Source organism: Prinia subflava, chromosome 1, assembly GCF_021018805.1.
Source record: "Prinia subflava isolate CZ2003 ecotype Zambia chromosome 1, Cam_Psub_1.2, whole genome shotgun sequence".
Classification (NCBI taxonomy): domain Eukaryota; kingdom Metazoa; phylum Chordata; class Aves; order Passeriformes; family Cisticolidae; genus Prinia; species Prinia subflava.
Window position 1 is genome coordinate 11169095 of NC_086247.1, and position 26760 is coordinate 11195854.

Here is a 26760-nt window from a genome sequence, read left to right on the forward strand (position 1 = left end):
CTGCCACTTCAGGGCGTACAGGCCCTGTTCCCCCACCACTTCCCAGCTGGCTGTTTGGAGCCAGTCAGCTGTTCCTCAGGTCTCCTCTAGGTCCCAAGGAAGGGATTTCACTCTTGAACTTTCTAAGTAAATTCTTCAGCTTGGAGCTGTCCATTCTACCTTCCAAGGGAGGGGCACATTCCTCGCTGGAATTGGTTTCACTGCAGTGTTTCCAACACACTCTTTTCTGCCAGGAAGGTCTTCAATGGATGCATCAAAGCACTTATCATTTGCAACCCCCAGCCCCCTCACTTCTGAAAAGCACAACCAGCAAACTCCGTGCGGAATGGGAGACTATCGAGGGCAACAGTTTCTATTCTGTTCCCTACTTTTACTACTTGAGGAAATGATCTAAACTTTCAATGCTTCAATATCTCAAACTGTGAAGCAGAGGTAAGAAAAAGGTATTATCTGCTTCTGTAACAGCAGCTCTACAGGTGTCAAGTGCTCCCCGAGCACCAGGATCAGTGTCCGGCCAAGCTGCCAAGGGAGCCGATCCTTCCCTCGCTGTGCGGGCGCGGGGCGCAGCACCCGCCGAGCACAGGGCCCGCGCTCCCAGGCCCCTCGCCGCCTCCCGCTGCAGGGCGGGCCGGGCAGTCCCGCACGGCCCCGCACGGACCCGCACAGACCCGCACCCGTCCCGCCGCCGCTCCCGCGCCCCGGCTGGGAGCTCTCGGCTGTGGAATGGACGGGGCCGGCGGGGACAGCCACCCTCGCCAGCGGCCGCTGCTCACCTGGTCCCCGCAGTCTGAGAATGCGGCTGTCCTGGGGACGGCCCCGCGCCGCCCTCCCGGCAGCAGAGGCAGGCGGGCGGTATCGCCGCGCTCCACGGCAGGCGGAACCGCCTCATCAGCCGGCGCCGTCATGTGATGGGAGGGCTCGGCTACGTCGTAGGGAGCGCCGCCGCCTCCCTCCCATTCTTCCCACTCTCCTTCCATCCTCCTCTTCCCGCAGCCGCCGCCGTCCGTGCCCGCAGGCGCTGCCTGGGCAGGGTGAGCGCGCCCAGGGGGGCGGGCACGGGCGGGAGCCGCTGAGGGAGCGGGGCAGCCTCGGGGCAAACCGTGAGTTCGGCCGGGCCGCCTGGGGGCAAACCGTGAGTTCGGCGGGGCCGGAGCGGGACGGGACGGGGACGGGTTCGGGTTCGGGTTCGGGTTCGGAGCCCGTCCGGCCGCTGCCGGTCTGGGACCCGCTTGCGCCCTGTGGAGCAGAGCCTGCGGCGGCACTGGGCATCTGGGAGGGCTCCGGGCGCTCGTTCTGGGTCAGAACTGTCTCGGGACAGCTCACTGTCATCTTAAATGCATCGCAGTGGTTCAGAAGGTGCTAGGTGAAAAGTCAAGGCTGGTCATAACTTCCCATAAATGTTTCTGAAGCACAGACGCTTGTGTTTGGTGCTGCACGCCGTATCCCTCAGGAAACGCGTGAACGAATAAAACTGAGCAGGAAGTGCAACCATAGCATGGAAGCTCATCCTTCAGTAATAAATAAAGGAACAGGGCTGTGTCATTTCCTTTTGCTATGAAAGTTTTCCTTATTGCTAAAACCCGTTGTGATAACTTTGGTTGTATTTTTAAAGTGGCTCTTAAAGTGGCATTTTGTGGTTTTGCTTTCCTTCGGCCCAGTCTCCTCGCCTGGTCATAATTGCTTCAGTATTTGTGTCTGTTTCATTCTTCAGTAGTGTTCTTCAGCTGTTCTTCAAAGATCACACTTCCCCTGCGTGCTCACACACGTCATTTCTCAAACTTGGTGTACATGCTGAAAATGAATTTCGTGCATTTCTTTCATTTTACAAAGTGGATAATTTAGATTTCATAATTTGAAAGATTGGCACGTATGCTTAAATATCCACAAATTAAACTATCAAAAACATGAACATAAACCATTCTGGATGTGTGTGGGTTTGTTTTTACAGGTTATTCATGGCGCAGCTGGTTTCTTCAGCAGGCTTTCTGCTTCCAGTAACCTAAAGATTAAGGATCAGAATCAGACTGCAGGACTGCTGCTGCTCTGTCACATCCAGCTCCACCATGGTGGATTTTCTGGCTGAAAACAATCTCTGTGGTCAGGCAATTCTTCGGATTGTTTCCTGTGGAAATGCCATCATCGCAGAACTCCTGAGACTTTCCGAATTTATTCCTGGTGTTTTCAGGCTAAAGGACAAGGCTGATCAGCAGAAGTATGGAGATATCATATTTGATTTCAGTTATTTTAAGGTAAATCCTTTTATTGTTAAACTTCTCCTTAGAGCATTGCTGTCCCACATGAGATGTTTTGGTTTGTGAAACTGCTATTCCTGGCTATTGTGTGTATTTCTGCTATATCTTCCAAAATGTTTGATGAGTCATCTGGCCTGTGAACTTTGACAGATACCAATTATCTAAAACACGAATATTGCATTCTGGGGAAGAGGAGGTGGTGGTGGTAGTGGTAGTAGTAGTAGTAGTAGTAGTAGTAGTAATTCCTGCAGGACCACTAAATTATAGTAGTAGTAGTAGTAGTAGTAGTAGTAGTAATTCCTGCAGGACCACTAAATTATAGTAGTAGTAGTAGTAGTAGTAATTCCTGCAGGACCACTAAATTATACTTCCACCACCAGTTTCTGAGCCTGCATAGTTGGTTGTTTTCCTTCAGAGCAGTGCTGTGGGCAGTATGCCCATCTTTCTTCTGTAATCTGTAGCTTATTCTTTGCAGCCATGAAAACTGCTTTCTGCTTTCCTGTCTGACAATGCTGTGATTGTTCTTTCAACTGGACTTGTCACATGCGCTGAATAAATAAATAAAGAAAGAAGGAGAAGTGTCCATGCAAAGCTCTTTTTTCTCTTTCAGAATTAAGCTTGCAATACTAAGTTCCCTCTGTCATTTTCCAGCATGATTAAAAAGGAACTACAGAGACTATCTAATCTGACTTTATTTGGATTGTACAATACAAGAAGTGGTAATGATAAAGCAAGGGAGACACTTTTAAAATGTAATTCCATTTTATTGTAGTGGGAGCTGTAAATTTCAGGTGCTTACTGTGATTACCTTGGATACTGAAAATCCAGAGCACAACTGATTTCACAGTTACCTTTAGATCTATGTGCTTGGTAGAAGTCTTCTTTTTTTACATAAATTACTTGAAAATATAAAAGAAGATAGTTGTAATTGGTGAGAAATACAATAATCCTTAAAGCTGTATTTTTGAATGTTAAAAAAGTATAACAGTGTGCTGTTTTTCAAAGTTAAACCCAAAAAACATCTGTAGAAGTAATACTTACAAAGCAGAGATTAGAGAATGTACAGATATTTTTACTGTAAATGCACCCCTTCTGTATTTTTAGAATTCTTAGAATTACTTTTTGAGATTTGAGATTTGAAAAGGTGAGACTGTTTACTTTGTCCATTTGAACTTCATAGGCAGTTTGGCACCTGCTTTTGTCCTGTGTTTTATGTAGGTGTTTTGCACAAAAAGAGAAGCAGAAGAGTATTTTTTAAAACTCAAATTGTCAGCTGGGTATTTTCAATTTAATTATAATAATACTTTCAATTAAACTTTAACATTATTTTCATTTAGGTGGTAATGGTAAGACTGAATGGTGCTTATGAGAAATATGACAGTGGTAGAGGGTTACAGAAATTGTACTATTGCTTTAAGGAAGTCAGGTTCTTCATCCTAACTCTTTTTCCCCCATGACTGTTAGTGGCAAAGTTTCTGCATTAATTCAGGAGACGAGTGCTGAGCTAGATGTAGAGTCTGTGGAAAAAACATGTCTAATATTTTCAAGCAGTTTGAATGTATGAGAAGGTATAAAGCTTTGTGAGCCCTCATTGTAATGGCTTCTATCTGAGAAGTCAACTAGATGAAATGTGTAAAGTAAAAAATTCCATCAGGGAGATGGTTGCACTACAAAAAGCACCCAGTGCCTTCTGATGTATGGGGGCTTTACTGAAAGCATTGGCTATTCTTTTCAATTGGTTACGTTGAATAAATCATATTTAAAGTCATTGCAGATTGTAACAATGTGTAAAACTCATCTTTATGGAATCAACATTTAACCATGAAGTAGGTTGGAAAACTGAAAATCCTTGCTTTGGTAAGAAATGTTAACTGTTGTTTGCACATGGGGGTGGTTGTACATGGTGTGTGTCCTGCTGTAGAGAAGTCAAATAGAGATCAAAGTCAAGTGTTGCCTCTAAAGATGAGTTTCTGTTTTTCAGGGGCCTGAGACATGTGAAGGAAAACTGGAAGCCAAGCCTGAGTTACTGGATTTAGATGAAGAATTTCGTGAAAACAACATAGAAATTTTGACGAGATTTTATTTAGCTTTTCAGAGTGTACATAAATACATTGTTGATTTAAACAGGTATGGTATCTTAAATATGTATGTATTTTCAAAGACTAGGTTACTGTTTTGTCTTATTGGTGAGAAGCTTTTTCCTTAGAGACCCGGTGTACTCCTTGTTGAGGCATATTCATGTGTACCAGGAAACCTGGAATTCTGGAGAGAACACTAGCTTTTACTCCAACAGTTCCCTACCAGCTTAATATAGGACTTGAAAACATTTAACCTCTCTATCTCATTTCCTCAATAGTGAATTTGAATTAATTTTTTGTTATCTTGGAGATTGTCCTGAAGATTTTTTTTTAATAAAAGGAGAATCCATATTATTAAGCTATTTTTGTGGTCTTGCAAAACAGAATATCAGGTATTTTCATTTGCATTATTTTCTTGAACGTAATTTTTCACTGAAGTTGCCATATTTTCAAGTTTGCTATTCTGACATGTAAAAAACAAAATGAAAGCTTCATAAATTGCTCTAAGAAAAAGTTACTGAGAGTCTTACACATGAATGTTGGTTTTGTTATTGATGTTATATGAAAAGATTAAATGTTTGGTCTTACTTTTTAAGTAGTGTTACGTGAAAATCCTTTAATAGGAATAAATCTCCTGTTAATTAAGGTGAACATACTCTATTTCTACCTCTACCTTCCAAACTGCAACTGAGATCAATTTATGGTATTTCCAGGAGGTATACTTAGGTAACTTGAAAATGTGATAGTTTTACTACATTATTGCATGGCAGCCTTCCCAGGCTCTTACCCACCCATGACAAGATTTAGAGGATGAGCTGTAAGCTGCCAGGTATCCTGTAGTGTCTTTCACATACACCATCAGGGTATGGAGAGAAACTTCTGTCAACTGGTTGGCACTAGCTAGGGGTTCCAATCTCTCATTTTATAGGAGAGCCTCTTTTCTTCTTTGTCTGAAAAACACCATGCTGCTTGAACTAGGGAAGTGTTCTGATGTATCTGTTGGCTTTTAGAGAAAATGTGACTGATTGAGTTATTGTTTGAGAGCAAAATAGTTAATGACCAAAGTTTTTGTCATGATTCCTAGATACTTAGATGACCTCAATGAAGGAATTTACATTCAGCAAACATTAGAAACCGTCCTCCTTAATGAAGATGGAAAACAGCTTCTAGTGAGTATTGACTAATTTTGTAATAGTAGAAAATAACCCACTCAATAAGTGCCAAACTAGACAAAAATTTAAGTTTACCAAATGCATGGAAGTGCTGTGATTCACTTCAAAGAGGACAAAATCATGTTTATGTGATTTTCTTTCTTCGTTCTTTCTCTTTCCAAACAGTGTGAAGCCCTGTATTTATATGGAGTCATGCTACTGGTCATTGACCAGAAGATTGAAGGAGAAGTCAGAGAAAGAATGTTGGTTTCCTACTACCGATACAGGTGATGTATATGGGTGTACAGAAGCACTCAAGGCTGAGATATATAACATGCAGTATATTCAGTAACTTAGGGCATTGAATTAAGATAAATGGAAATATTGACACCTTTTTCATCAACTGACTTTATACAGATAATTCAGCAGAACTCTGAATATCTGTAGAACTCCTGGCTTTAGCTTTTAGCTGTGTTTGCAAGTTCAGCTGCAAAATGAGCAACAGATTTTTCATTTTGTTACACCAGACATTTGAAGTCCACAAATAAACTTTCAGCTAAAGCTTTTAGACTGCAAGTGCCAGCCATGAAAGTGTCACAGGTTCCCAAATGTGCAAGGAAACTTTCTGAAAAGTCCTGACTATCTAGGTGACAAATATATTGCAAGTCAGACATGTAGTTACAGTGCTTTATTAGGTAAATCAGTAACAAGTTTTACAGGGTAGGTTCTCAGCATCAAGGTGTAACAGCTGGGGTCTTCAAGGGTATCAGTGTAAATACTTCCACATAGAAAATGTTGTTTTGACTATGTTTATGCTTCCCATTATATTGTGAGAGATTCTTTAACTCTGGAATGCAGAAGTAAATTGACAATGGGAATTCAGAACTGGGGAGAAAGGAAATGAAAACTTAAAAAAAGAAGGGAAAATAAAAGGAACAAGTTCTTCTCTGAGTATACAGCTCCTCCTTTCTGATCCTGAGTTAAATTTTCTGTTTGTGCTTTGTCTGCTTATCTGGAATTTCAGTATGGACATTCATCAGTGTCCTATAACATGATATTAATGGAATAAACAATCAAAAATCTGCTTTAGACTTTAGTATTTGTTAATTTTCTTGTGAGAAGGGCGTGATTACAAGGGGTGGGAGAAAAGGAAATTATTAGGTCATACAGTTCATTTTTTTGTTCCTCTTTTTTTGTAAAACAGTGCAGCCCGATCCTCGGCTGACTCCAATTTAGATGACGTTTGTAAATTGCTTCGAAGCACTGGATACTCCAGCCAACCTGGAGCTAAAAGACCTCCAAACTACCCCGAGAGTTACTTCAGCAGGGTTCCCATCAGTGAAACATTTGTCAGCATGGTTATCGGCCGCCTACGGTCAGATGACATTTACAACCAGGTAAGCCACCCTGAGATAAAAGAGGGCTTTAAAGGGGAGAATCAAATTGATTCTCAGGTTAATTACTCAACCATGAAGTGCAGAAAAAATGTTGTAGGGACTCTTGAGGTCAGCTAGTTTGACCTGGCTCAAGCATGGTCAGCTGGAGCAGGTTGCACTGGGCTGCATCCAGTTGGATTTTGAGTATCTCCAGAGGTACAAACCACAGAACCTCTGTGGGCAATCTGCTGCAGTACTTGGCCGGCCTTGCAGTAAAAAGCAGCGTTTTTGTTTTGTCCAGTCTTATGATTGGACATGTCTTACTTGACTCATTTACAGTATAGAAAAATCTTACTGTAGCCTGTTAAAAGTAGCATACATCTATGCAGTCAGCTTGTACACTCTGGAAATACATCTGGTAAATATGCTGCATGTGTAAGCATATCCAGCTTACCTAAATAACCTTCTTGCTTCATAGTATCTGTACACTGCATTCTTTAATGTGTCCCAGAATATTTTCAGGTGGTTTATGATGCGCTGTATTATGTTCAGCTTTGTTTTGTTTTGTTTTGTTTTTCCAGGTGTCAGCGTACCCATTACCAGAACACCGCAGCACTGCCCTGGCTACTCAGGCTGCTATGCTCTATGTGATACTGTATTTTGACCCTTCTATTCTTCACACCCAACAAGCTAAAATGAGAGAGATAGTGGATAAATACTTTCCAGATAATTGGGTAAAGATTAATTCTGTTTTAAAATTGTTCCTTATAACAATTAATAAGAACAGTTGAAATTATTGTTACAGTATGTGTTTGCAGAAAAGTAATAATAACCTAAAAGTAGAACAGATTCTTCTCTGGAAATTTTAGTTTGTTCAAAGTGAAGCAGTCTAAGTCAAACTCTCTGGATAAGAATGGAAGGCTGTCCTTTGAAAGTGTAATTTATTGTCTTAAATGCTTTAGTCAACTACACTCTAATACCATCAAGATAAAGTAAGTCCCAGGAAAATGTGTGATGGAAGGCATCTTAGGCATCTTCTAATGCAGCCTTCTCCTTAAAGCACGGTTAACTTCAAAGCTAAATCAGGCTGCTCAGGTCTTGCCCAGTTAGCTTTGGAAATACCTCAGGTGAGGACTCTGCAGCCTCTGTGGACACCTGTGGTTGTGCTTCATCACTCTCTTGGTGAAGAATTTCTTCCTTCTGTACCACTGGAATTTCCATTGTTACAGCTTGTGGCTGTTGCTTCTTGTCTTTGCACTGTGCACCTCTGAGATGGGCCTGGCTCTGTCTTAGTCATAACTTCCCTTTAGGTAGTGGAAGACCACAGTCAGATTCCTCTGACATCTTTCTTCCAGCTTAAGCAAACCCTGCTCTTACCTTGGGTCCCCACAAGTGTGTTACTGGTGTCCTCTTCACTTCATTCCAGGTTGTGCCTGTCTCTCATACTGAGGAGCCCAAATCTCGAGCCATTCCTCTCAATGAGTCCTCATGAGAGCTGACTAGAAGGAAAGATTCACTTCCCTCAATCTGCTAGCTGCAGTCTGGCATAGCCCAGTGTCTTGAGTATGCTTTGGTGTCATGAGGCTGCGTGTGTGATTCACATTTGGTGTGTCCAGCAGGACACTTAGGTCCTTTTCTGCAGAACTGTGTCATAGGCAGCCAGTCCTCAGATTGTGTTGTTGTGAGTGTTTGTCTTTGTCCCAAGCACAGGACTTTGTATTTGTCATTTCTGACCTTCATGTGGTTCCCACTGGTGAATTCTACCAGCACATCAAGAGCACTGTAGAGGATGGACTTGGTCCCCAGCGAATCATCCCACACTGATGTTATTTGAAAACTTGTTTAAGGGTTAGCTCTGTGCTATTGCCCAAATAACATAGAAGCTAAAGCTGTCACTACGTGTGCTTCTATAGACCTTTTCAGATGCAGTGATTAAAATGAAAGTACTGCCTTTCAGTACTAAGATTCAGGATTTCCATCCAGAATGCCTAGTCTGCAAAAACTGCTACTGAAATAGGCTGGCATATAAGAATAGAGTCCCTAGGTGATCTATATCAAAGAAAATCAGGCTTAACAAAGAAACTGTACATTAATTTCTGCATCTCTGCTGGTTTCAAGTTGTATTCTTCTGTACCATAAGTAGAGCAGTGAAGCAGGGAGGGAAGAAACTGCAATAACTGGCTATTTCAGTAGACATTACAATCCCTCTATTTCTGGAGAACTGCAAGCTTATTTTTAGAAATGAGAACTTGACACTGCAGCTTTTTGATTATGGCAGCATTATTATTAACTTCAGTTGATAGTACAAGTTGATATTTTGTACTATGACAACACCTATCTTCTTGTGATCAGGTGTAGTTAAGTTAGCTGCATCACACAAAATTCTTGACTCCTTGGCTGATTTCAAAGTTTTAGCAGTTGAAGTGTAGCCTTTTGAGGAACTGTCATCTACAGGAAATAATGAGCTTCACTTCAACCACAGGAGAGAGAACTTCATGTCAGCAGACCCAGGTCCCGTTAGCCTTTCCTTGACACTGCCAGAAGAGCTCAAAGGCTGACAGTGTCCCCCTCAATGTGATCATGCCTGCATGGAGGAATACTGGAGCATCAGTGTGACAAAGCTCATAATCCCACAGCTCTGTGCGTTCTTCATCTGCCAGTAAACCAAGTCTTCCATTTTTAATCAATGATCTTACAAATACTTGTTACTTAGTCACAATTCTGTATTTTTAATCATGCTTAAACTTGTGCTAGGAGTCTGAAATCAGTTTCTCTTTGCTCCTTAAAAATTTAATCATGAATTCTTTCTGTTGGTGTCACTGTGAACAATGCATTACTGTTCAATTTGGTCCTTTGGGCATCCTCACAGTAAGATTAATTCATCTCATTTTTCTGTCCCTATCATAGGGTCGTTTTTTTTTTTCCCCAGTCGCTCTTATCAATCTTCTTTAGAGCACCATGGAAATGAAAAAAAAGTCATGAGTTCATGGAGAAAAAATTGAGTATCATATATGGTAACTGAAAGAACTGTCATTTGTTTTCAGAAGTAAGCTTCTAATTAATTGTATGCCTTTTGTTTCAAAGTCTTATTCTTGATTTCCAAAGGTAGTACACCAAAAAGTACTGCTGCCAAAATAGTTCCATTATCTCTTATTTATACCCACAGCCTATCCCTTTCTCTCATACTGCTAAATGCAAACATTGTATTTTTCTTAGTAATAACATAAATGCAACTTCTTGTTTTCTGCTTCCAATTTTAGGTCATTAGCATTTACATGGGAATCACTGTCAATTTGGCAGAAGCATGGGAACCCTACAAAGCTGCTAAAACTGCCCTCAACTACACGCTGGATCTTTCAAATGTCAAAGAGCAGGTACATAAGCCAGCATTAAGTATTTTTAGCAAGATGGAAGAGCATCTGAAGTAAATGATATCAATAAAGCATGGGTCTTTTCTTCCTGCATACAATATATTTACTATATTGTCTGGCAAACTTAGGGAATATGAGTAGAAAATTTTCCTTCATCTTTAGAGAAGTTCACCAAGTAGAACTCATACTTAATTCATAGTAAGTATCTCCGTTCTGTGATAGATTGTTGTTGTTGTTCTTTCCCATTAGGCAATAAAATATTAGTACTATTTTTTAGGAATCATTCCCAGAGAGTATATAAGTGGCTATATAGAAGGGCTGCAAGTCTGCATTTTTGAAACATTATCTTCCTGTGTAGCCTCTTAGCTTTAAAGTTTACCTTTGTCATGCACTTGCAGTGTATAATACTGCCTACTAGTAATGGTGATAATTTTTATAGCACTTTTTTGATCTGTGTGCCCTCCAAGCTCTAGGGAACACGGTGTATTCCATTTGAGGCAAGGGTTTTGCTGATGCAGGCTGTGTGTGTTTGAAGGCCAGCAGATACGCGGCGGTCAGCGAGCGGGTGCACACGCAGGTGCAGCAGTTCCTCAAGGAGGGCTGTCTGAGGGAGGAGCTGGTGCTGGACAACATTCCCAAGCTGCTGAATTGTCTGCGGGACTGCAACGTGGCAATCCGCTGGCTGATGCTGCACACTGCAGACACGGGTAAGGCTTTGTGCTGCACTCACTGCTCAGCTGTCAGTCCTGCTCCACTGAGGCTTCTTTTGGGGGCCTGAGGGATGTTCAGTTCTGCTGCTGTTGAAATCAGCAGTTTCCTTTACTGTTTGCAGGAGATTGTTGAGCTGTTGTTTTGCAAATAGTCTCCTAAAGCCTTGTCTGAAACAGCACGTGCATTTCCTCAGTTCTTGTGAGCCAAACACAGGTACAAAAATTAGCAGAAGTCATTATCTTGTTGGATAATATTCTGCAGAAAAATATCATTCTGCAAGTTTTAACTAGCTCCAAAAAAGAAAGCAGTGGCCAACTTCTTGAAATCTTAGTAATTAATAAGTTGAAACCAAGGTTTTTGTTCTGTTGAACTGAAATTCAGCTGGAACTGTTGAGTAATATCTCTCATGTGAGTTTGGATGTGTAAACTGACATATTTAGACATTCCCTTGTTTGAATGCTTGTGCTGTCTTCGAGGCTTCTTTAAGTGCAAGAGGGCTTCTGTAACACCTCCATACAACTTTTGTAATGGTTTTAGAAATCCTGATCTCTGGGCTTCTTGGTCAGATGCACTAAATTCACATTTAGTTTCAGAAGCCTGCAGAAGTATTAAGAAGGCTGAAGCACCACAGAAACCTTAATTATATCCAATTCAAAGGAGGGGTTATTCCATGTAAATCGAAAACAAGTGGGGATTTACATACCAGAGCAAAATGTTTTTGCCTTCAAGCTATTAAAAAAGAATGTATTTACAAAGAGGGAAAAGCTTGGCCAAATTCTGTGTAATAGTGAGGAAATGTTGTCTTTCCATTTTCAGCTTGTGATCCAAATAACAAACGTCTCCGCCAAATAAAGGATCAAATTTTAACAGACTCAAGGTACAATTCCAGGATCCTTTTCCAGCTTCTTCTGGATACAGCTCAATTTGAATTCATTTTAAAAGAGGTAATGTGCTGCTATCCAGAGTCTTCGAAGATCTCTAAGCTGAGAAATTCACTGGATATTTCTATAAAAAATCTGCATTGTACTGTTCCATAAAATTCAGTAAACTTCTGTCACTGTATGTCCATCACACTGTTTAATATTAATTTAATTATTAAAAAATTATTTAAATATTATTTAAATATTAAAATAATTATTTAAATATTGTTTAAATAATATTTAATATTTATATAATTAAATTAATTATTATATAATTAATTTAATTATTATATAATTGTTATATAATTAATTTAATTATTATATAATTAAAATAATTAAATATTATTTAATATTTTAAATTATTAAAATTAATGATTTAATATTTTAAATTTTGTTTTTAATATTCTAACAAGATCTTGAAGTTATGTAGTAATAACTAAGTCAGTTCCATCTGTTTTCAGTATTTCACTTATTCTGATATGCCTCCTTGCTAGTTTTGTAAACCAAATGCTTTGGGTTTCAATAGATGTTCAAGCAGATGCTGTCAGAAAAACAAGCAAAATGGGAGAACTATAAAAAAGAAGGATCTGAAAGGATGACTGAGCTTGCTGATGTTTTCTCAGGAGTTAAACCTCTTACCAGAGTGGAGAAAAATGGTAATTATTGAAAACTATACTGTGAGAGAGAAAAGTGATTTCGATTTATACTTCTAAAGTGTTACCAAAAGAAAATACATGAGTCTAATAGTGATAATATAAGAACAATTTGCATGTCCCTCAGCTGCAAAAGAGGTATCTTTAACTCTTGTCTTATTTAGGGTTTCAGCACATACTCCATATGTAAGCAATATTTAGGTACCTGATATTTAGATGGCCCTATTTTTAACAGTATTTTTCATTCCTTTATTTAGAAATGCCAGCTAAAACTATAAAATGTCAGTTCACTTTTGTATGTGTAATGGAGTTCATGTTACCATGTTCTATGTACAAACAAATAAGAAGATCATGCCCATTAAAATTAAAGATGGTTTAACCTCTTCCTTTATTCTTTTCCTGTTTGTAACCTGGATTTCAATTTTATCAGCATTTTTTCAAACCTTCTTTTACTTCTCCTCTACACTGAGTGGTATTCTCCAAGTTCTCAAAGGACTTAAAAGTCAAATCTGTACTTCTTTCCAAATTCCTTGCACCCTTTTTTTTGAAACAGCTATTTTTTGTTCTCTTGAACTGGTGTAAAAATAAGATTTTTTTAATCCCCATTTATGTTGGTAGGTGTTTTCAATGTTGCTTGTGGAATTTACCTGAGTACTTGCCACTTTATAAGTGTTCACTTTGAAAGACTAGAAATGTACCAGTGAAATAAAAACTTGTAAAAATACGTCTCCTATGTGTATAGCTTGTTTATTTCTTTTGACTAGCAAGTTCCCTGTATTTCCGCTGCCTATCAAACACGCAAAGATTTCTTTAAATTTTTCTTAATTCTTTCACAGAAAACCTGCAGGCTTGGTTCAGAGAAATCTCCAAGCAAATAATGTCTCTGAACTACGATGATTCCACTGCAGCAGGCAGGAAAACCGTGCAGCTGATACAGGCTTTGGAAGAGGTATGGCAAAGACATTTTGAGATAAATGACCTTGTCCTTCTGGAACAACAGCATTTTTTTACACATGTACTGACTTCTAATAGCAGAGATACAAAACAGATCTGCATTTTAACAATTGTTTAAATCCATTAGATATTTGCTGTTACATATCTACAGAAAGCAGGAGTCTTGTATAGACCTTGGTATTGTAAAATAAGGGATATAGTATGAAAGGTCATGCCACCTGTAGCCAAGGATTTGTAGGTTTTTTCTAAGAAATTAAATACAGTATTTAACATTATTTGGCAATATTATTCATTTTTTTAGAAATTCTGAAAATAAATTAATTTTAAACTAGAAAAAGTGATTTGAAAGGCAAAAGAAAAAAAAAATCTGTATTTTTTTCTTAGCGTGCTTCCCAGGATATGAAAGAGTACTCAGAATGATGTTTCACAGTACACCTCCTTGAACAACTTTGTAAAATTTATTTTTAATATACTCTGTGACAGGACAGGATTTAAGGGTCTTACTGATGCTAACATCCAGAAGTAATATGTCAGTTTACTGATTCTGTTTGTATTGCTGTCCTCAAAGATGAATAGAAAACAACAAAAAAGAGTCATTTAATGGGGTTTGTTTGTTTGTTTTTAAATATAGGTCCAAGAGTTTCACCAGCTGGAAAGTAACCTGCAAGTTTGCCAGTTTCTGGCTGACACCCGCAAATTTCTCCATCAGATGATCCGAACTATCAACATTAAAGAAGAGGTCTTGATCACCATGCAGATAGTTGGTGATCTTTCTTATGCTTGGCAATTAATTGACAGGTATGTTAGCAGGATCTTTTTCTTCCAGTAAGTAAGCATTTGTAAAACTTGTGGGAAATAACATGCATAAATGTTATTAGGGCTATAAACATTACAATTTAAAAACAGTCTTGAATCATTGTTCGGTGAGTTGTTGAGTATACTGAATTCTAATCAGCTTGAATAGGAATTAACATCCATCCTTCTCAGGTTGGTAACTGCAGGTTAAGTGATAAGTGTAACTTTTTACTGCCTATCCTGTTCTAACTGTAACAGCTTTGTTAACCTCCTGTCTCTAGCCTTTAGTCTTATTAAGTGTTCTCCAAAATACTGGAGTTCATTTTTCAACCAAAAACAAACAAGGAAAGACTGATGCTCAAGAACTGTTTGCACAGTGGGATTTTGCTGAACTGCCACTTCATTGCTGTGGCTGTTTAAACTCCCTGCTGCCTCGGTTTTTGCCCCACCTACCCTTTTTCATATAGGTTTTTTCTAACCAGTATTTCTTCATACCTAAATCCTCTTTTAGTGAAGTTTGTTAGTGATCTCTTGTGGCATTTCCACATTACACTGGTGCTGTTGACATACAATTAAACAGTTGAAAATAAGAGTTTCAGGGAAAGAAGCTGATTTGTTTTGTTTGTTTCCTACCCCAGCTTTACATCTATTATGCAGGACAGCATAAGAGTCAGTCCATCCATGGTAACTAAACTCAGAGCCACCTTCCTAAAGGTAAGTTTGAACAAGAGTGAATGTACTTGAACACTGCAAGTCAATCCAAGCAGTTTGTTTAAAAGGCCTTAAGGCTCTGAAATCAGAAGAATTAAGCCTTCCTTTTACCAGCATCTTTTATGTCCAGTTTTAGTACTGAGTTAACTCAAGTTAGTTTTAAGGAAAATAAAACCAGGTTATGCATGTTTTTTTAGTGCAGCAATTGCACTGCTGCTGTTAGGCAAATATGTCTTGTCGTCCAGCCTCAACTCATTACAGCTATTTTCTGGAGAGATGGGATCCTCTGCCTATGGATCACAACAGGCTGAAGAAATTTCAAGTTATGTTCTCTGTGCCCTGTGTCTGTCAATGAAGCTCTGGCTTCAGATGAAAATACCTTCTGTAGAAGTAAGAATGGGGATTAGCGTGAGTGAGAATATTAAATTACAACTGAACTGTCCCATGCTGCTGTTAAGGTTTGAACAATCTTAGGGATGGTAGCCTTATGGATTGTTGGACTTCTCTGACTTTTAACAATTTATTTTTTTTACTCTTGGAGAGCCTGGTATAACACTGCTCGTTAGGAAGAATCCAGTATTTTGAACTGTAGGATAAGAGCCTGAGCAAGAGAATTCAATCATTTAATTTTCATCAGAAAAACAAACATGAAGTTAACATTTTAACTTTATTTCCAGCTTGCTTCTGCTCTTGATTTGCCCCTCCTCCGTATCAATCAAGCGAACAGTCCCGACCTTCTCAGTGTGTCCCAGTATTACTCTGGCGAGTTGGTTTCCTATGTGAGAAAGGTGGGTGCTTATAAGGCATAATTGCCTTGTTCTCTAATTAGTGTTTCTTTACTGAGGATTATTTTCTTAATGAGAATATACTGATTGTGGGTGTTTCTTCTCTTGTTTACAAAGGTTCTACAGATAATTCCAGAAAGCATGTTCACATCTCTTCTCAAAATCATAAAGCTTCAGACTCATGATATTATTGAGGTGCCTACTCGCCTTGATAAGGACAAGCTACGAGATTACGCTCAGCTTGGACCACGATATGAGGTGCAGTTAAAACAGGGAATTGGAAAAAGCAAACCTTACAGGTGGCCAACTTTAACCTAAGTTTAAATCTATGCTGCTCCATAGAGTTACAAGTTTAACATGAAGTTAAATTTATTGACCTAAAGTTAAAACTGACTGCTGGTGTTGTGAGCATACCTTAGGTTTCACGAGGACAGATGAGTAACTTCTGCATTCCTATTCGTGGAAGTTTAAAATTTTGACCTTTTAGAGAAGGAGAGAAAAACTAAATAAATCTATAAATGAGCATAAAGATATTTTTATTTATTGGAGAGGATGGGACCCTTAGAACCTGCGTCTGAAGTGAAGCCATCCACATCTGGCATTCTTGTTACAAGAGGAGAAGGTCAAAGACTGAATAAGCCAGCAGGGTTAAGCTTTTTGCCCCTCTCAAATGAGCAGATGGAGAGGATGGAGGCACACTGATTTGATCAGATAAAGCTGCTGTTGCTCATTTTGTCTCTGGTTTTTCTTCTCCATTGTAACCAGTCTGAAGAGTGAGCAAACATTAAAATTACATGGTTTTATTTTATTAGTAAAGGAAGATGAAACACAAAAACCTGAGTAGATCAGTAAGTCTTTCCCCTGAAAAATGTAATAATCAGTTAAGATGCCAGCTTTTCCCTGGAGATTTTGCCAAAGTGCTCACTTGTTAGGTGCTTTCTGCAAACAAGCTGTGATCTCCTGATTAAGCTGATGTTCAGTCCTGAACATTAGGTTTAGACTCCCCCATGAGACTTTTCAAAGTCAGTCGGGCTTGTGTTTGGGTAGGAGTGCAAGAGGAGAGGCAGTGTTCAGCAATGTTTCATTTGGGGAGGTAAAGGGAAAACAACTTACACTAAAGCTTTTCACTTCCAATTTCTATTGAATTGTAGATCTGAAGTGTGTCTTTTCTATTCTGTATTGTAAACCCCTGAAAGGCAAAAGACTGGCTTGTCTGAACTCTGAGCATAAGGATAATAATAACTGTCAATAATTGTAAAACTTCAAGTGAATGTGCTACCATGTTAGATCAGTGGAAATACTGAGGAGGACTCATGGTGGCAGCAGGCTTTATTATAGAATAACTATTGTGAGCTGTGTTCCCAGCCTGCTCAAAGGTACCAGCTCAGAGTTTTGTCCATAGTATTCGTGTGCACAAGACATGACTGGTCTTCACTAATCCCTCTGAAGCCTCTGAGAGGTAACTGTTCTTTCCTACTGCAAACACATCTCTATTTATCTGACTAAAAGAAAGGTAATTGTATAAGTAAGTCTAGAACAAGATATAAAGTTGAAAATATATCAGTGCAAATTATTTGAATCTAAAACATAGGAAACTACCACTGGGAAACATGGGTATTTTTTAAGAGTAATTATTTACATCTATTGAATTGCTTTAATGATTTTTTTTCTATTACAGGTTGCCAAGCTAACCCATGCAATTTCAATCTTCACTGAAGGTATCCTCATGATGAAAACTACTTTAGTTGGTATCATCAAGGTAATGATCCATTATTTTAATAGGAAAAGGTTGTTTGGGGACAATTAGCACTTTAGCACAGATTTCAGCACAATATATGAGGCCTCAAGGAAAAATAAAAAGAGAAGAAAATATAATTTTTTTACATAAATATGCATACAAATTTTCAAACAGTGATGCCTAAATTGGCAGCCAGGTAAGAACTGTATTTTTTTCAGATTTCTAGGAACCCACAGTCCCCATTCTAAATAGATTCATCCACTATAGTTGGTGATGTTTGGAGGTTTTTCCTGCTAAAAGCTTTTCTGAAGAGCTGTTTCTTCCATTGGTATGAACTGTCCTGTAATTTTACATTAAGGCTACATTGATACCTCTTTGAGAACTAGAAGCAAGTATTCTTGAAGAAACATGCACTCCTTAATGCATACTGGCTTGTTAGAATTGTGCAATATTCTCAGTCGATCATGAACAAAGGTTGAATATGGGAACTAAAAACCTTTGCCATTGAACTTAAAGAGAACATTTATTATCTAGTAGACTTATGTAAATTTTTATCATTTGGACAAGCTCTGGTGGTTAAGTGCATCTGTTAACAATGTTTTCAGTTTCAGTGTTAACAGTTTTGTATTTTTTAAATCTTTCTGACTTTAAAGGAAAAGTGTTTCTTCTGCTTAGGTGGACCCAAAACAGTTACTAGAGGATGGAATAAGGAAGGAGCTGGTAAAACGGGTGGCCCTGGCTCTTCACAGGGGCCTCATCTTTAATCCTAGAGCCAAGGTTGGTTTTCATTTTTTATATATGTTGGGTGTGCAGGGACTTTTTTATTATACTGCCTTTTAAGAAATAATTTATGCTTTTATGGGAAGATTTCCTTTTTGTAAAATATTTTTTGACTAATGAAGGTTATTTGCAATGCTTTATTTGATGTTCAAATGAGTTTATAAACTGCCAAAAGTACATAGAATTAAAAAACATATTTTTATTCTGTTCCAAAGTGTCCTGTCAATTCTGAATTCACATTACTGCCTTTGTCTGTGATGATTGACAGGTCACATAAGCCAAGTAAACAAAGATAGGCAATGATAAAATAAGGATTCCTTGTTTTGATCCTGTCCAGATTGTTGAATCTCCCAGATCAGTCAATAGTACCACTGAAGGCAAAAATAAATACAAAAAGTGGGAGGAAAAAATATTTAGTAAGAATTAATTCAGACATCAAGCTTTGATAAATTTCTTAGTGCTTTTCAGATCTGACTGGACCATAGTGAACTGCTCTAGAGGTTATATGTGGGTATTTACTTCTATGAGGGTATTTAGAAGCCTTTTACATTTTCTTTGAATTCTATCTGTTCACAGTTTTGGTTTTATCTTTTTGTTGTTTGTCTCCAGCCAAGCGAGCTCATGCCCAAACTGAAAGAAATGGCAGCTACAATGGATGGGTTCCATCGATCATTTGAATATATCCAGGATTATGTCAACATATATGGTTTAAAAATCTGGCAAGAGGAAGTGTCTCGTATCATTAACTACAATGTGGAACAGGAGTGCAATAACTTCTTAAGAACAAAGGTGCTGCTGAAACCCAAAAACAACAAAAAAGTTGATAAATGTCTTTACAGTTGAATGTTAGACCCTGTGACTGATGGAGCATGTGTACCCATTGTTCATACCAGTGTGACTAAAACTGAATGTGCTAACTACTGTGTAAAACATCAACCCCCAGCTTATTCTGAAATGTTTCAGCATCACCCTGCATTATTTGTACATAAGAGGAAATTACTATTTTAATACCTTTTTGTAATAAGATTCATTCTTCCCTTGGTTCTCTTTTTATAGTGTTCTGCTATATGTAATTTACAATATTGTGTTACAGTGTGCTCCTTTTAAATTGAACAAAAGGCAAACTTCTAAGCAAATTAAAAAGGTGCAATGGGAACACTGCAAATTACTGTAAAACTTATTTTTCAGATTCAAGACTGGCAAAGTATATACCAGTCTACTCATATTCCTATACCAAAATTCACACCTGTGGATGAATCTGTAACATTTATTGGTCGTCTTTGCAGAGAAATCCTGAGGATCACAGACCCAAAGTAAGTACTATGTGTCACAAGCACCATGCATTTGATAGCTCCAATTCCACTATACACAAACCAAAATACAAGAGATAGTTTTCCTTAGCTGTCATATCTTTATCTAAAACCAGATTTAGCCATCCATCCTGTACATTTTAAATACTAATCTAGAAAAGTGGTGAGTGGTAAGAAGGAAAACTGTGTTAAACAAATGGAGGAGAGAGAAATCAGGGAGGGTGACAGAACCGTGATGCAGAAAGGAATAGCTAAACATCACCTGAGACATGGGAGAGTCTTTCTCATCTGTCTAAAAGAGGTAACTCATTACTGAGAGTATCACAGGAAGCGTCTGCAGTTTTTTCTGAAATTGTTTGCTGATTTTTTCCTCAGAATCACGTGTTACATTGACCAGATGAATACCTGGTATGATATCAAAACTCATCAGGAAGTAACCAGTAGTCGTCTCTTCTCAGAGATCCAAGATACTTTGGGTACCTTTGGTCTCAATGGCTTAGACAGGCTGCTGTGTTTCATGATTGTGAAGGAGCTGCAGGTAATTTTTGAACTTGGTTTCTCAAAGCCACAATGCTTTATTTTTTAATAATGAAATTTTAAAAAATCTTATAATTACTGAAATGGTAAAATTAAAAGCATTTGAAAAGTGGTTGTTCAACCCCAAAAGTGAGAATTTTAGTTACAGATAAAATTATAGAAGTTGGTGCTCTTAAGTAAGTGGTGCTGTGTAAGTCCAGGTTGTGTGGGAATGCTTTCTGAAGAACACTGTGTGTGTACTTAAAAGTTGATCTCAGGTCAACTTCCATTTTTCTGTCTAGATATCAACAAAGATTGTTTGGGTCTACCACAATACATAAGGTGTCAATTCTATGCAATGACTGTTTCCCTAATACCTCTTACATAAAACCAAGTGTTTTTGTTTCCTGAGAAGAATCTAGTTCTAGCCTGGTTAGAGATTTTAATGGAAATAAGTATCAACGAACACAGTTCTTCCTGAAAAATTGAATTAATACTTGTCTATAGTGGATATAAGATGCTGAGAAGGGGGATCTTCTAATTGTCCTAACACTGATTAACATTAACTCCAAAAAGCAAAAATTGTAACTACAGAATTCCTCAACTCTTCATCTGCGGAAAGTCTTTCTCTGCTGTTAAAAAAATGTGACTCCAGTGCCATCAAGATTAATCATAGAGTGTATGTGTGATAATTTTATTTACTTATTTCTTTTATTTAGAATTTCCTCAGTATGTTTCAGAAAAATATATTGCGTGACAGGTCAGTACAAGATACCTTAAAAGCACTTATGAATGCAGTCAGTCCCCTCAAAGGAATCATAGGTAAGTGCTTGCTGCTTAAGATGGAAGAAAGCAGGTCTTTGTACACATGCATTTATTTCTCTTAATTGTTCTGTTTTTTAATGCCTCACCCTTCTTCTTTTCTCAGCAAATTCAAACAAGGTTTATTCTGCAGCAATTGCAAAAACACAGAAGATCTGGACAGCTTATTTAGACTCCATAATGAAGGTAGGTTCATGTGACATTGTTACTCAGAATTCCCTCGAGGCTCTTTGGTTCTTTTGTCCCTTGATTCAGGAGGGGCATGAAGGTGCTGGGATATGTCCAGAGAAGGGCAGCAGAGCTGGTGAAGGGTCTGGAGGGTAAGTCCTGTGAGGAGCAGCTGAGGGAGCTGGGGGTGTTTAGTCTGGAGAAGAGGAGGCTCACGGGGACCTTACCACTCTCTACAACTCTCTGAAAGGAGGCTGTAGCCAGGTGAGGGTTGGCTTCTTCCAGGCAGCCAGTGACAAGACAAGAGGACATGGCCTCAAACTGCACCAGGGGAGGTACAGGTTGGACATCAGGAGGAATTTCTTCATAGCAAAGGTTGTTAAGCATTGAAACAGGCTGCCCAGGAAGTGTGGAATCACTCTCAGGTGTTTAAGGACAGACTAGATGTGGCACTCAGTGCCAAGGTTTAGTTGACAGGGTGGTGTTTGGTGATAGGTTGGACTCAATGCTCTCAGGGGTCTCTTCCAGTCTTAATGGTTCTGTGATTCTGTGATATTCTAACCTGCTTATTTTACAGTGTTGTATTATATTGACTTGGAATTGTGTAGCACCACGAGTGAAGCAGGGCTGGGTTTGCAAGAGCTCCTGAGCTTTGTTTGTATGAGCATCTCACACTCCACAAAATGCTTAGCACTGAGATTCATAAGAAATAGTTCACCAAAACTGGAGTCTGGCACTAGAGATCTGAACTGGGCAGACTAAGTTAGTGTTGAGTATCAGGAGCTCAAGGCTCCTCACAGTGCCGTGTGACCATGATATGCCTAAGGATAAAGTTTTGGAGTAGTAACATTTCCCAGATGTGCTTTGCCACAGAAGGCATTGTACTGAAGATTTAAACAAGCTGTCACATTATCTTGGCTCTTTATCTTGTCTCTGTAATGATATCTTGGGACCAGAGTTTTTCAGAGTGCTGTGAATGTTTGTGTTTGTTACTGGAGTGAAGAGCAAAGGCCAAGGAAGGAGAAGGTTGACTGCAATGAGCCTCTCTGATGTTTTTTTCTCTTGCCATGCTGACCCTAAGATTTACAGAGAGGTGGGAAACAGAGTACAGACATTTTCACTGACCAATGAAAAGCAAGTTGTTTTATACCTGTTACCTTTTTTGTGCTCTTCTCCCATGGCCTGTACCTGCAACCAGGAACTGTGTAAACTTCAAACACTGTGACTACATCTCTGCCCTGAGTGCACTGTGCAGTTGGGGTCAGTCTTTGACTTCACTCTTTCTTTATTGCATTCAGTATAACACACCACCCTTCTTGTGTTTGTGTCAACAGGTTGGTCAGATGCAGATTTTAAGACGACAGATTACCAATGAATTAAATTATTCCTGCAGGTTTGACTCCAAGCATTTGGCTGCTGCTTTGGAAAATCTCAATAAGTAAGAAGCAAAATGTGCTGAAGAGCTGCATGTTATCACTGTGATGTAATTGTTACCAGCTCAGCAATCCTTTAAATTATAGCAAAACGTAGAATCTGATTTGTGTGCAGGTTTTTGTTGATCAGTATTTGAATTTTAACCCAGCAAAAACATTTAACTCGGTAAGAAATTAGTTTGAATATGCAGTTTCTAATAGGATTTGGCTATCCCTGGTTCTGAAGTCATACTTAAATGAGAAAAAGGAACAGAATATGTGTGGTGCTGATTTTGAATCAAATAGGATGTTTGTGAAAACATACTCCAGAAAAGATGTTTTACTCTTGATTGTGGCCATGTAGAGGTTTTGTATCTTTGAAATTTTTATATTAGTATGACATGTGGCTTCATGTAAGGTTTATTTGGGGATTTTTTTTTAATTATTTAATATAATCTATTTTCCTTTTAGAGCAATACTGGCTGACATTGAAGCACATTATCAGAACCCAACACTGCCTTATCCTAAAGAAGACAACACTCTTTTGTATGAAATCACAGCTTATCTGGAAGCTGCTGGCATTCACAATCCATTAAATAAGGTCAGGCATACATTCTAGTGCTTGGTGCAGTTTCCTTTTTTCTATATTTTTGTTAACTGAGAAAAAAAAATGTGTAGAAGACCTGTACTAATCTGTTGGGTTTTTTTCCTCAGATCTACATAACAACAAAACGTCTGCCATATTTTCCCACAGTCAACTTCCTGTTCCTCATTTCCCAGTTTCCCAAACTTCAGTACAACAGAAATTTAGGTAATGTGGAAGTTGCTGTGTGTCTAAACCTAATTAAAACCTATGTAAAATTATCTGTAGAGAAGATAGTAAAATTAACTCCATAGAAAATACACAGTTCCTGATTTCAGCCCATCACCTTCAGACAGTTTTATTATTTAAGCCAAATACAATAGGGTGGGAAACAGAATCCAGACTCCTGGGTTTCTCATTCTGTCATGTTCCTCAGTTAATGTCACTAAGCCATTCATGGTGTAAGACATACAATTGTTACATTAGCTTTGAAATTTTTTTTTTGTCTGGGCAAGCAGAAGGTGAAACAGCAAAAAAAACCCCATGAAGAGTATATTACATAAGTTAGCCTGTGCTATAAGGGTATGTTCTGTTTGATAAACATGTGTTATTTTGGTTTTTTTCTGTGCAGGAGTGGTGTGCAAGCGGCCAGCTGACCAGATTGACTGGCTTCCCTTGGTTCTGGGGCTCCTTACCCTGTTGAAACAGTTTCACTCAAGATACACAGAACAATTTTTGGCTCTGATTGGTCAGTTTATTCGTTCAACCATGGAGCAGTGCACAAGGTATATTTTTACCCAAGTATCACCTCTGTGAAGAGATCTTCAGCAGTGAAAGAGCACTGCTTTTTCAGTATTTTTGTTCCAGGAGAGCACAATTGGCATTTGCAGTCCTTCAGTACTTGAAGGGACCCTCTGAAAAAGATGGAGAGGGGCAGACAGGGACAGGAAAAGTGAGAATGATTTTAAACTAAAAGCGGGGGGGGGGACATTGAGATTAATGTTTAGGAGTAAATTCATTCCCATGAGGGTAGTGAGGTACTGGAACAGGTTTCACAGAGAAATCATGGATACTCCATGCCTGGAGGTGTTCAAACCAGGTTGGATGGGCCCTCAGAAAACTGGTCTAGTAGAAATTGTCCCTGCCCATGGCAGGGGTGTTGTAACTACATAATCTTTAAGGTTTCTTCCAGCCCAAACATTTGATGATTTCATTGCACAATAACAACAATAAATTTTACTAAACAGAAGATTAAAACTCTATTTCTATTTGTAATGGAATCACATGGAACCTAATGGAAATGGTGTTGTTTGAAGGCTGGCATTTCCAGGTAATTTAATCCAAGTAACTGGTTGATTAGTAAGAGTGTGATTTTCACGGTGTTTATTTTTAGCCAGAAGATTCCAGAAATGCCTGCTGATGTAGTGGGTGCCCTCATGTTCCTGGAAGATTACATTCGGTACACCAAGTTACCAAGAAAGGTAAGAAAGAATTCCATGTTTCTACATACGCCCCTAAACACCCCAACCATTTTCCCTGGAAAAAAGAACAGGGAATGTGTGCTCCCAGTCCACTTTAGCCAATGAAGGGATCTGGCCAGGGAGACACTGTCCACACCTTTAATTTGTACTACAAATGAGCTGACATGACAAATAACAGCTTAGGGTCCTGCTGATGCAGAGGCAGCCCTGATTTGTAGAGACCAGTCCCATTACCACAGGAATAAATAGATGGGTACTAAAAAATAAAGGATTTCACCTTTGTGCCAATTTCAAACAAAATTAAATTAATTAAATTTAAATCTGGGGGGTATTGGGAAGGAATGAAATAAAATAGATGTTCCAAGTTGTTTCCAAGTAATATTAAATTTCACAGTGTTCTAAACACAGGGCAAAAAGCTAATTAGCAAGCCTAAATTTTGGTGAAACACTGTATCCAGTCTTTTCTTCCTGTCCTGCCAAAGCCTGATTTCCCAGGCAGCTTCCTTGTCTCACATGCAAGAGAAGTGCTAAAGGTCTGCTTGTAGAGAGACTTTATTTCAGGTTTAAATGCAACATAACTACATTTCAAGATGATATATAATTTACACATAGTATTAAAAATAAGTCATAATCCTGTTTGATATATATAGGCTGTACCTCCATCATTCTTGAATAAGCATTCAGTAGCCATTTCCCAGCTAATACTCACAACGAAGAGAGAGATTCTTCAGTCTCCTCTTCCCAGCCCACAGTTCTGTGTGGTGGGAGGTGCCTGTGTCAGTCCTGCAGCTGTAGCTGGTGCTGTGTGGAGGCACAGCAGAGAGGACAGCAGCATTGCTCCAGTCCTGGACAGTTCCTGTGCTCCTGGCACCTCCTGCCAGCCCTGCCTGTGCTGTTCCTTCCTTGCTTTGTGCACGTCCAGGAGCACATCCTGCTGCCAGGCTGGGGCAGGCCCATAGTGTGTGTGCTTGAGTCCCAGGTCAGAAATGCTTGGTACTGGATGAATGGATAACAGATGGACAATGCAAGTACCTAACTGTGCCTCCTGTGTCCCTCAGGTTGTTGAAGCTCACGTGCCAAGCTTCATTTTTGATGAATTCAGGACTGTTCTGTGAATATGGAGAAGGACCAAGGCTTTTCTCCAAACCTGAAATGAGGAGTGGGGGCCTGACGATGAGGCAAGTGTTGCTGTTCAGAACTGTGTCCTTTCTGTGCTTCAAGGCAGTGCCTGCAGCTGTCTCTGTGAAATGTAACCATCAGCACGAGCCTGTATAACCCTGGTTTAAATCTTGGCATGATACGCAGAGTGTATCTCCTCTAAACACTGTACATTTTGTACTGCACATTATAAATGCTGCATGTAATTGTTTATGTATAAATCATTTGGGTTTTTTGTTCTGAATAACTATTTGTGGAAGTTTGACTTTTGTATCAGACATGAACAATGAAATTGGAAATAAAGGTGTTGGATAGTTTGCCAGGACTGATGATTCCAAATACAATTTTCTTTTTAAAAGAACCATGAGTGAGAATGCATATACAGTGTAAAGAGGTTTGATGTCTGCCTGTGCACTACAAACAGTTAATGTAATTCTATAGAGGACATAAAATAATAAAATATTCATAGCTTAAAAGTCCTGTTAGGCTAATTAAAGACACAAATATTAATGTAACTGTAACATAACTAATCTTGGGAACAAGGTGCTTAGTCACATAATTTTCACTCATGGTACATGCAATGTCCCAACCTTAAGGGGAAGAGAGTACCCAAGATTTGTAGATGCTCGGGGTCAAGAGGAATGACAGAAGTAAGAGCTCAGTAAGGCTCAATTAAAGCTCAGTAAGGTTTATCAGTAAATTACGCACTTGGCATGAAAATTGATGTGTTAGTCCCTGACCTCCTACCTAAGCACACAGCAGTGAGGTTTGGAAAAGGAGTGGGATGAAAGGTGGGCTGATGTGGGGGGATAGAGGAGAGGTGGATTAAAGAGCGGGAGAGAGAAAGAAAGGAAGAGAGAAAAAGAGATCACCAGTCCTGGCTCCAGCACCGATCCAGCTGATGGGGTGTCCTGGGGTGCACACCCAGGCTTTGTGGGGGTACTTTTTTATAGATATGTTTTTCTGCCCTAGAGATAAGTTTCTTGGCTGTCTTGTGCTTATCTCCAGGAGCCAGAACAAGGATGTTTGTCTCAG

The 26760-nt window shown here is 39.1% G+C and overlaps 2 protein-coding genes across 4 annotated transcripts in view; one reads left to right on the plus strand and one right to left on the minus strand.

The window, feature by feature from the left end:
• NSMCE2 (NSE2 (MMS21) homolog, SMC5-SMC6 complex SUMO ligase) overlaps nt 1–1000 on the minus strand; it is a 124577-nt gene extending 123577 nt beyond the window's left edge. Inside the window, exon 1 of the mRNA XM_063413202.1 lies at nt 774–1000. Coding sequence (XP_063269272.1) covers nt 774–977 — 204 coding nt within the window. The 5' untranslated portion in view covers nt 978–1000. The remainder of the gene's footprint in view (nt 1–773) is intronic.
• WASHC5 (WASH complex subunit 5) lies at nt 911–26042 on the plus strand. Of its 3 annotated transcripts, none has more exons than XM_063412786.1 (29): nt 911–1031; nt 1949–2249; nt 4234–4379; nt 5415–5499; nt 5668–5768; nt 6686–6878; nt 7439–7591; nt 10118–10231; nt 10764–10935; nt 11756–11883; nt 12386–12515; nt 13349–13461; nt 14098–14264; nt 14900–14975; nt 15650–15760; nt 15875–16015; nt 17436–17516; nt 18171–18272; nt 18885–19064; nt 19464–19588; nt 19961–20123; nt 20821–20923; nt 21030–21109; nt 22426–22529; nt 22975–23104; nt 23218–23314; nt 23718–23871; nt 24480–24567; nt 25626–26042. In XM_063412786.1, exons 2-29 carry the CDS (start codon nt 2064–2066, stop codon nt 25680–25682), a joined length of 3480 nt encoding a protein of 1159 aa, XP_063268856.1. In that variant the 5' UTR covers nt 911–1031; nt 1949–2063; the 3' UTR covers nt 25683–26042. The 3 variants fall into 3 exon arrangements, with proteins under 3 accessions (XP_063268856.1, XP_063269028.1, XP_063268944.1); XM_063412958.1 differs by having other exon boundaries at nt 963–1100; XM_063412874.1 differs by having other exon boundaries at nt 995–1132.
• Nucleotides 26043–26760: the final 718 nt, after the last annotated feature.

What these genes read in the sequence shown, in the direction of transcription:
- WASHC5 (XM_063412786.1), top strand. Translation starts at nt 2,064, where the DNA reads ATGGTGGATTTTCTGGCTGAAAACAATCTCTGTGGTCAGGCAATTCTT. An exon ending in AAGATGGAAAACAGCTTCTA is followed by an intron (nt 5,500 to 5,667) that starts GTGAGTATTGAC and finishes CTTTCCAAACAG; the next exon opens with TGTGAAGCCCTGTATTTATA. An exon ending in GTTTCCTACTACCGATACAG is followed by an intron (nt 5,769 to 6,685) that starts GTGATGTATATG and finishes TTTGTAAAACAG; the next exon opens with TGCAGCCCGATCCTCGGCTG.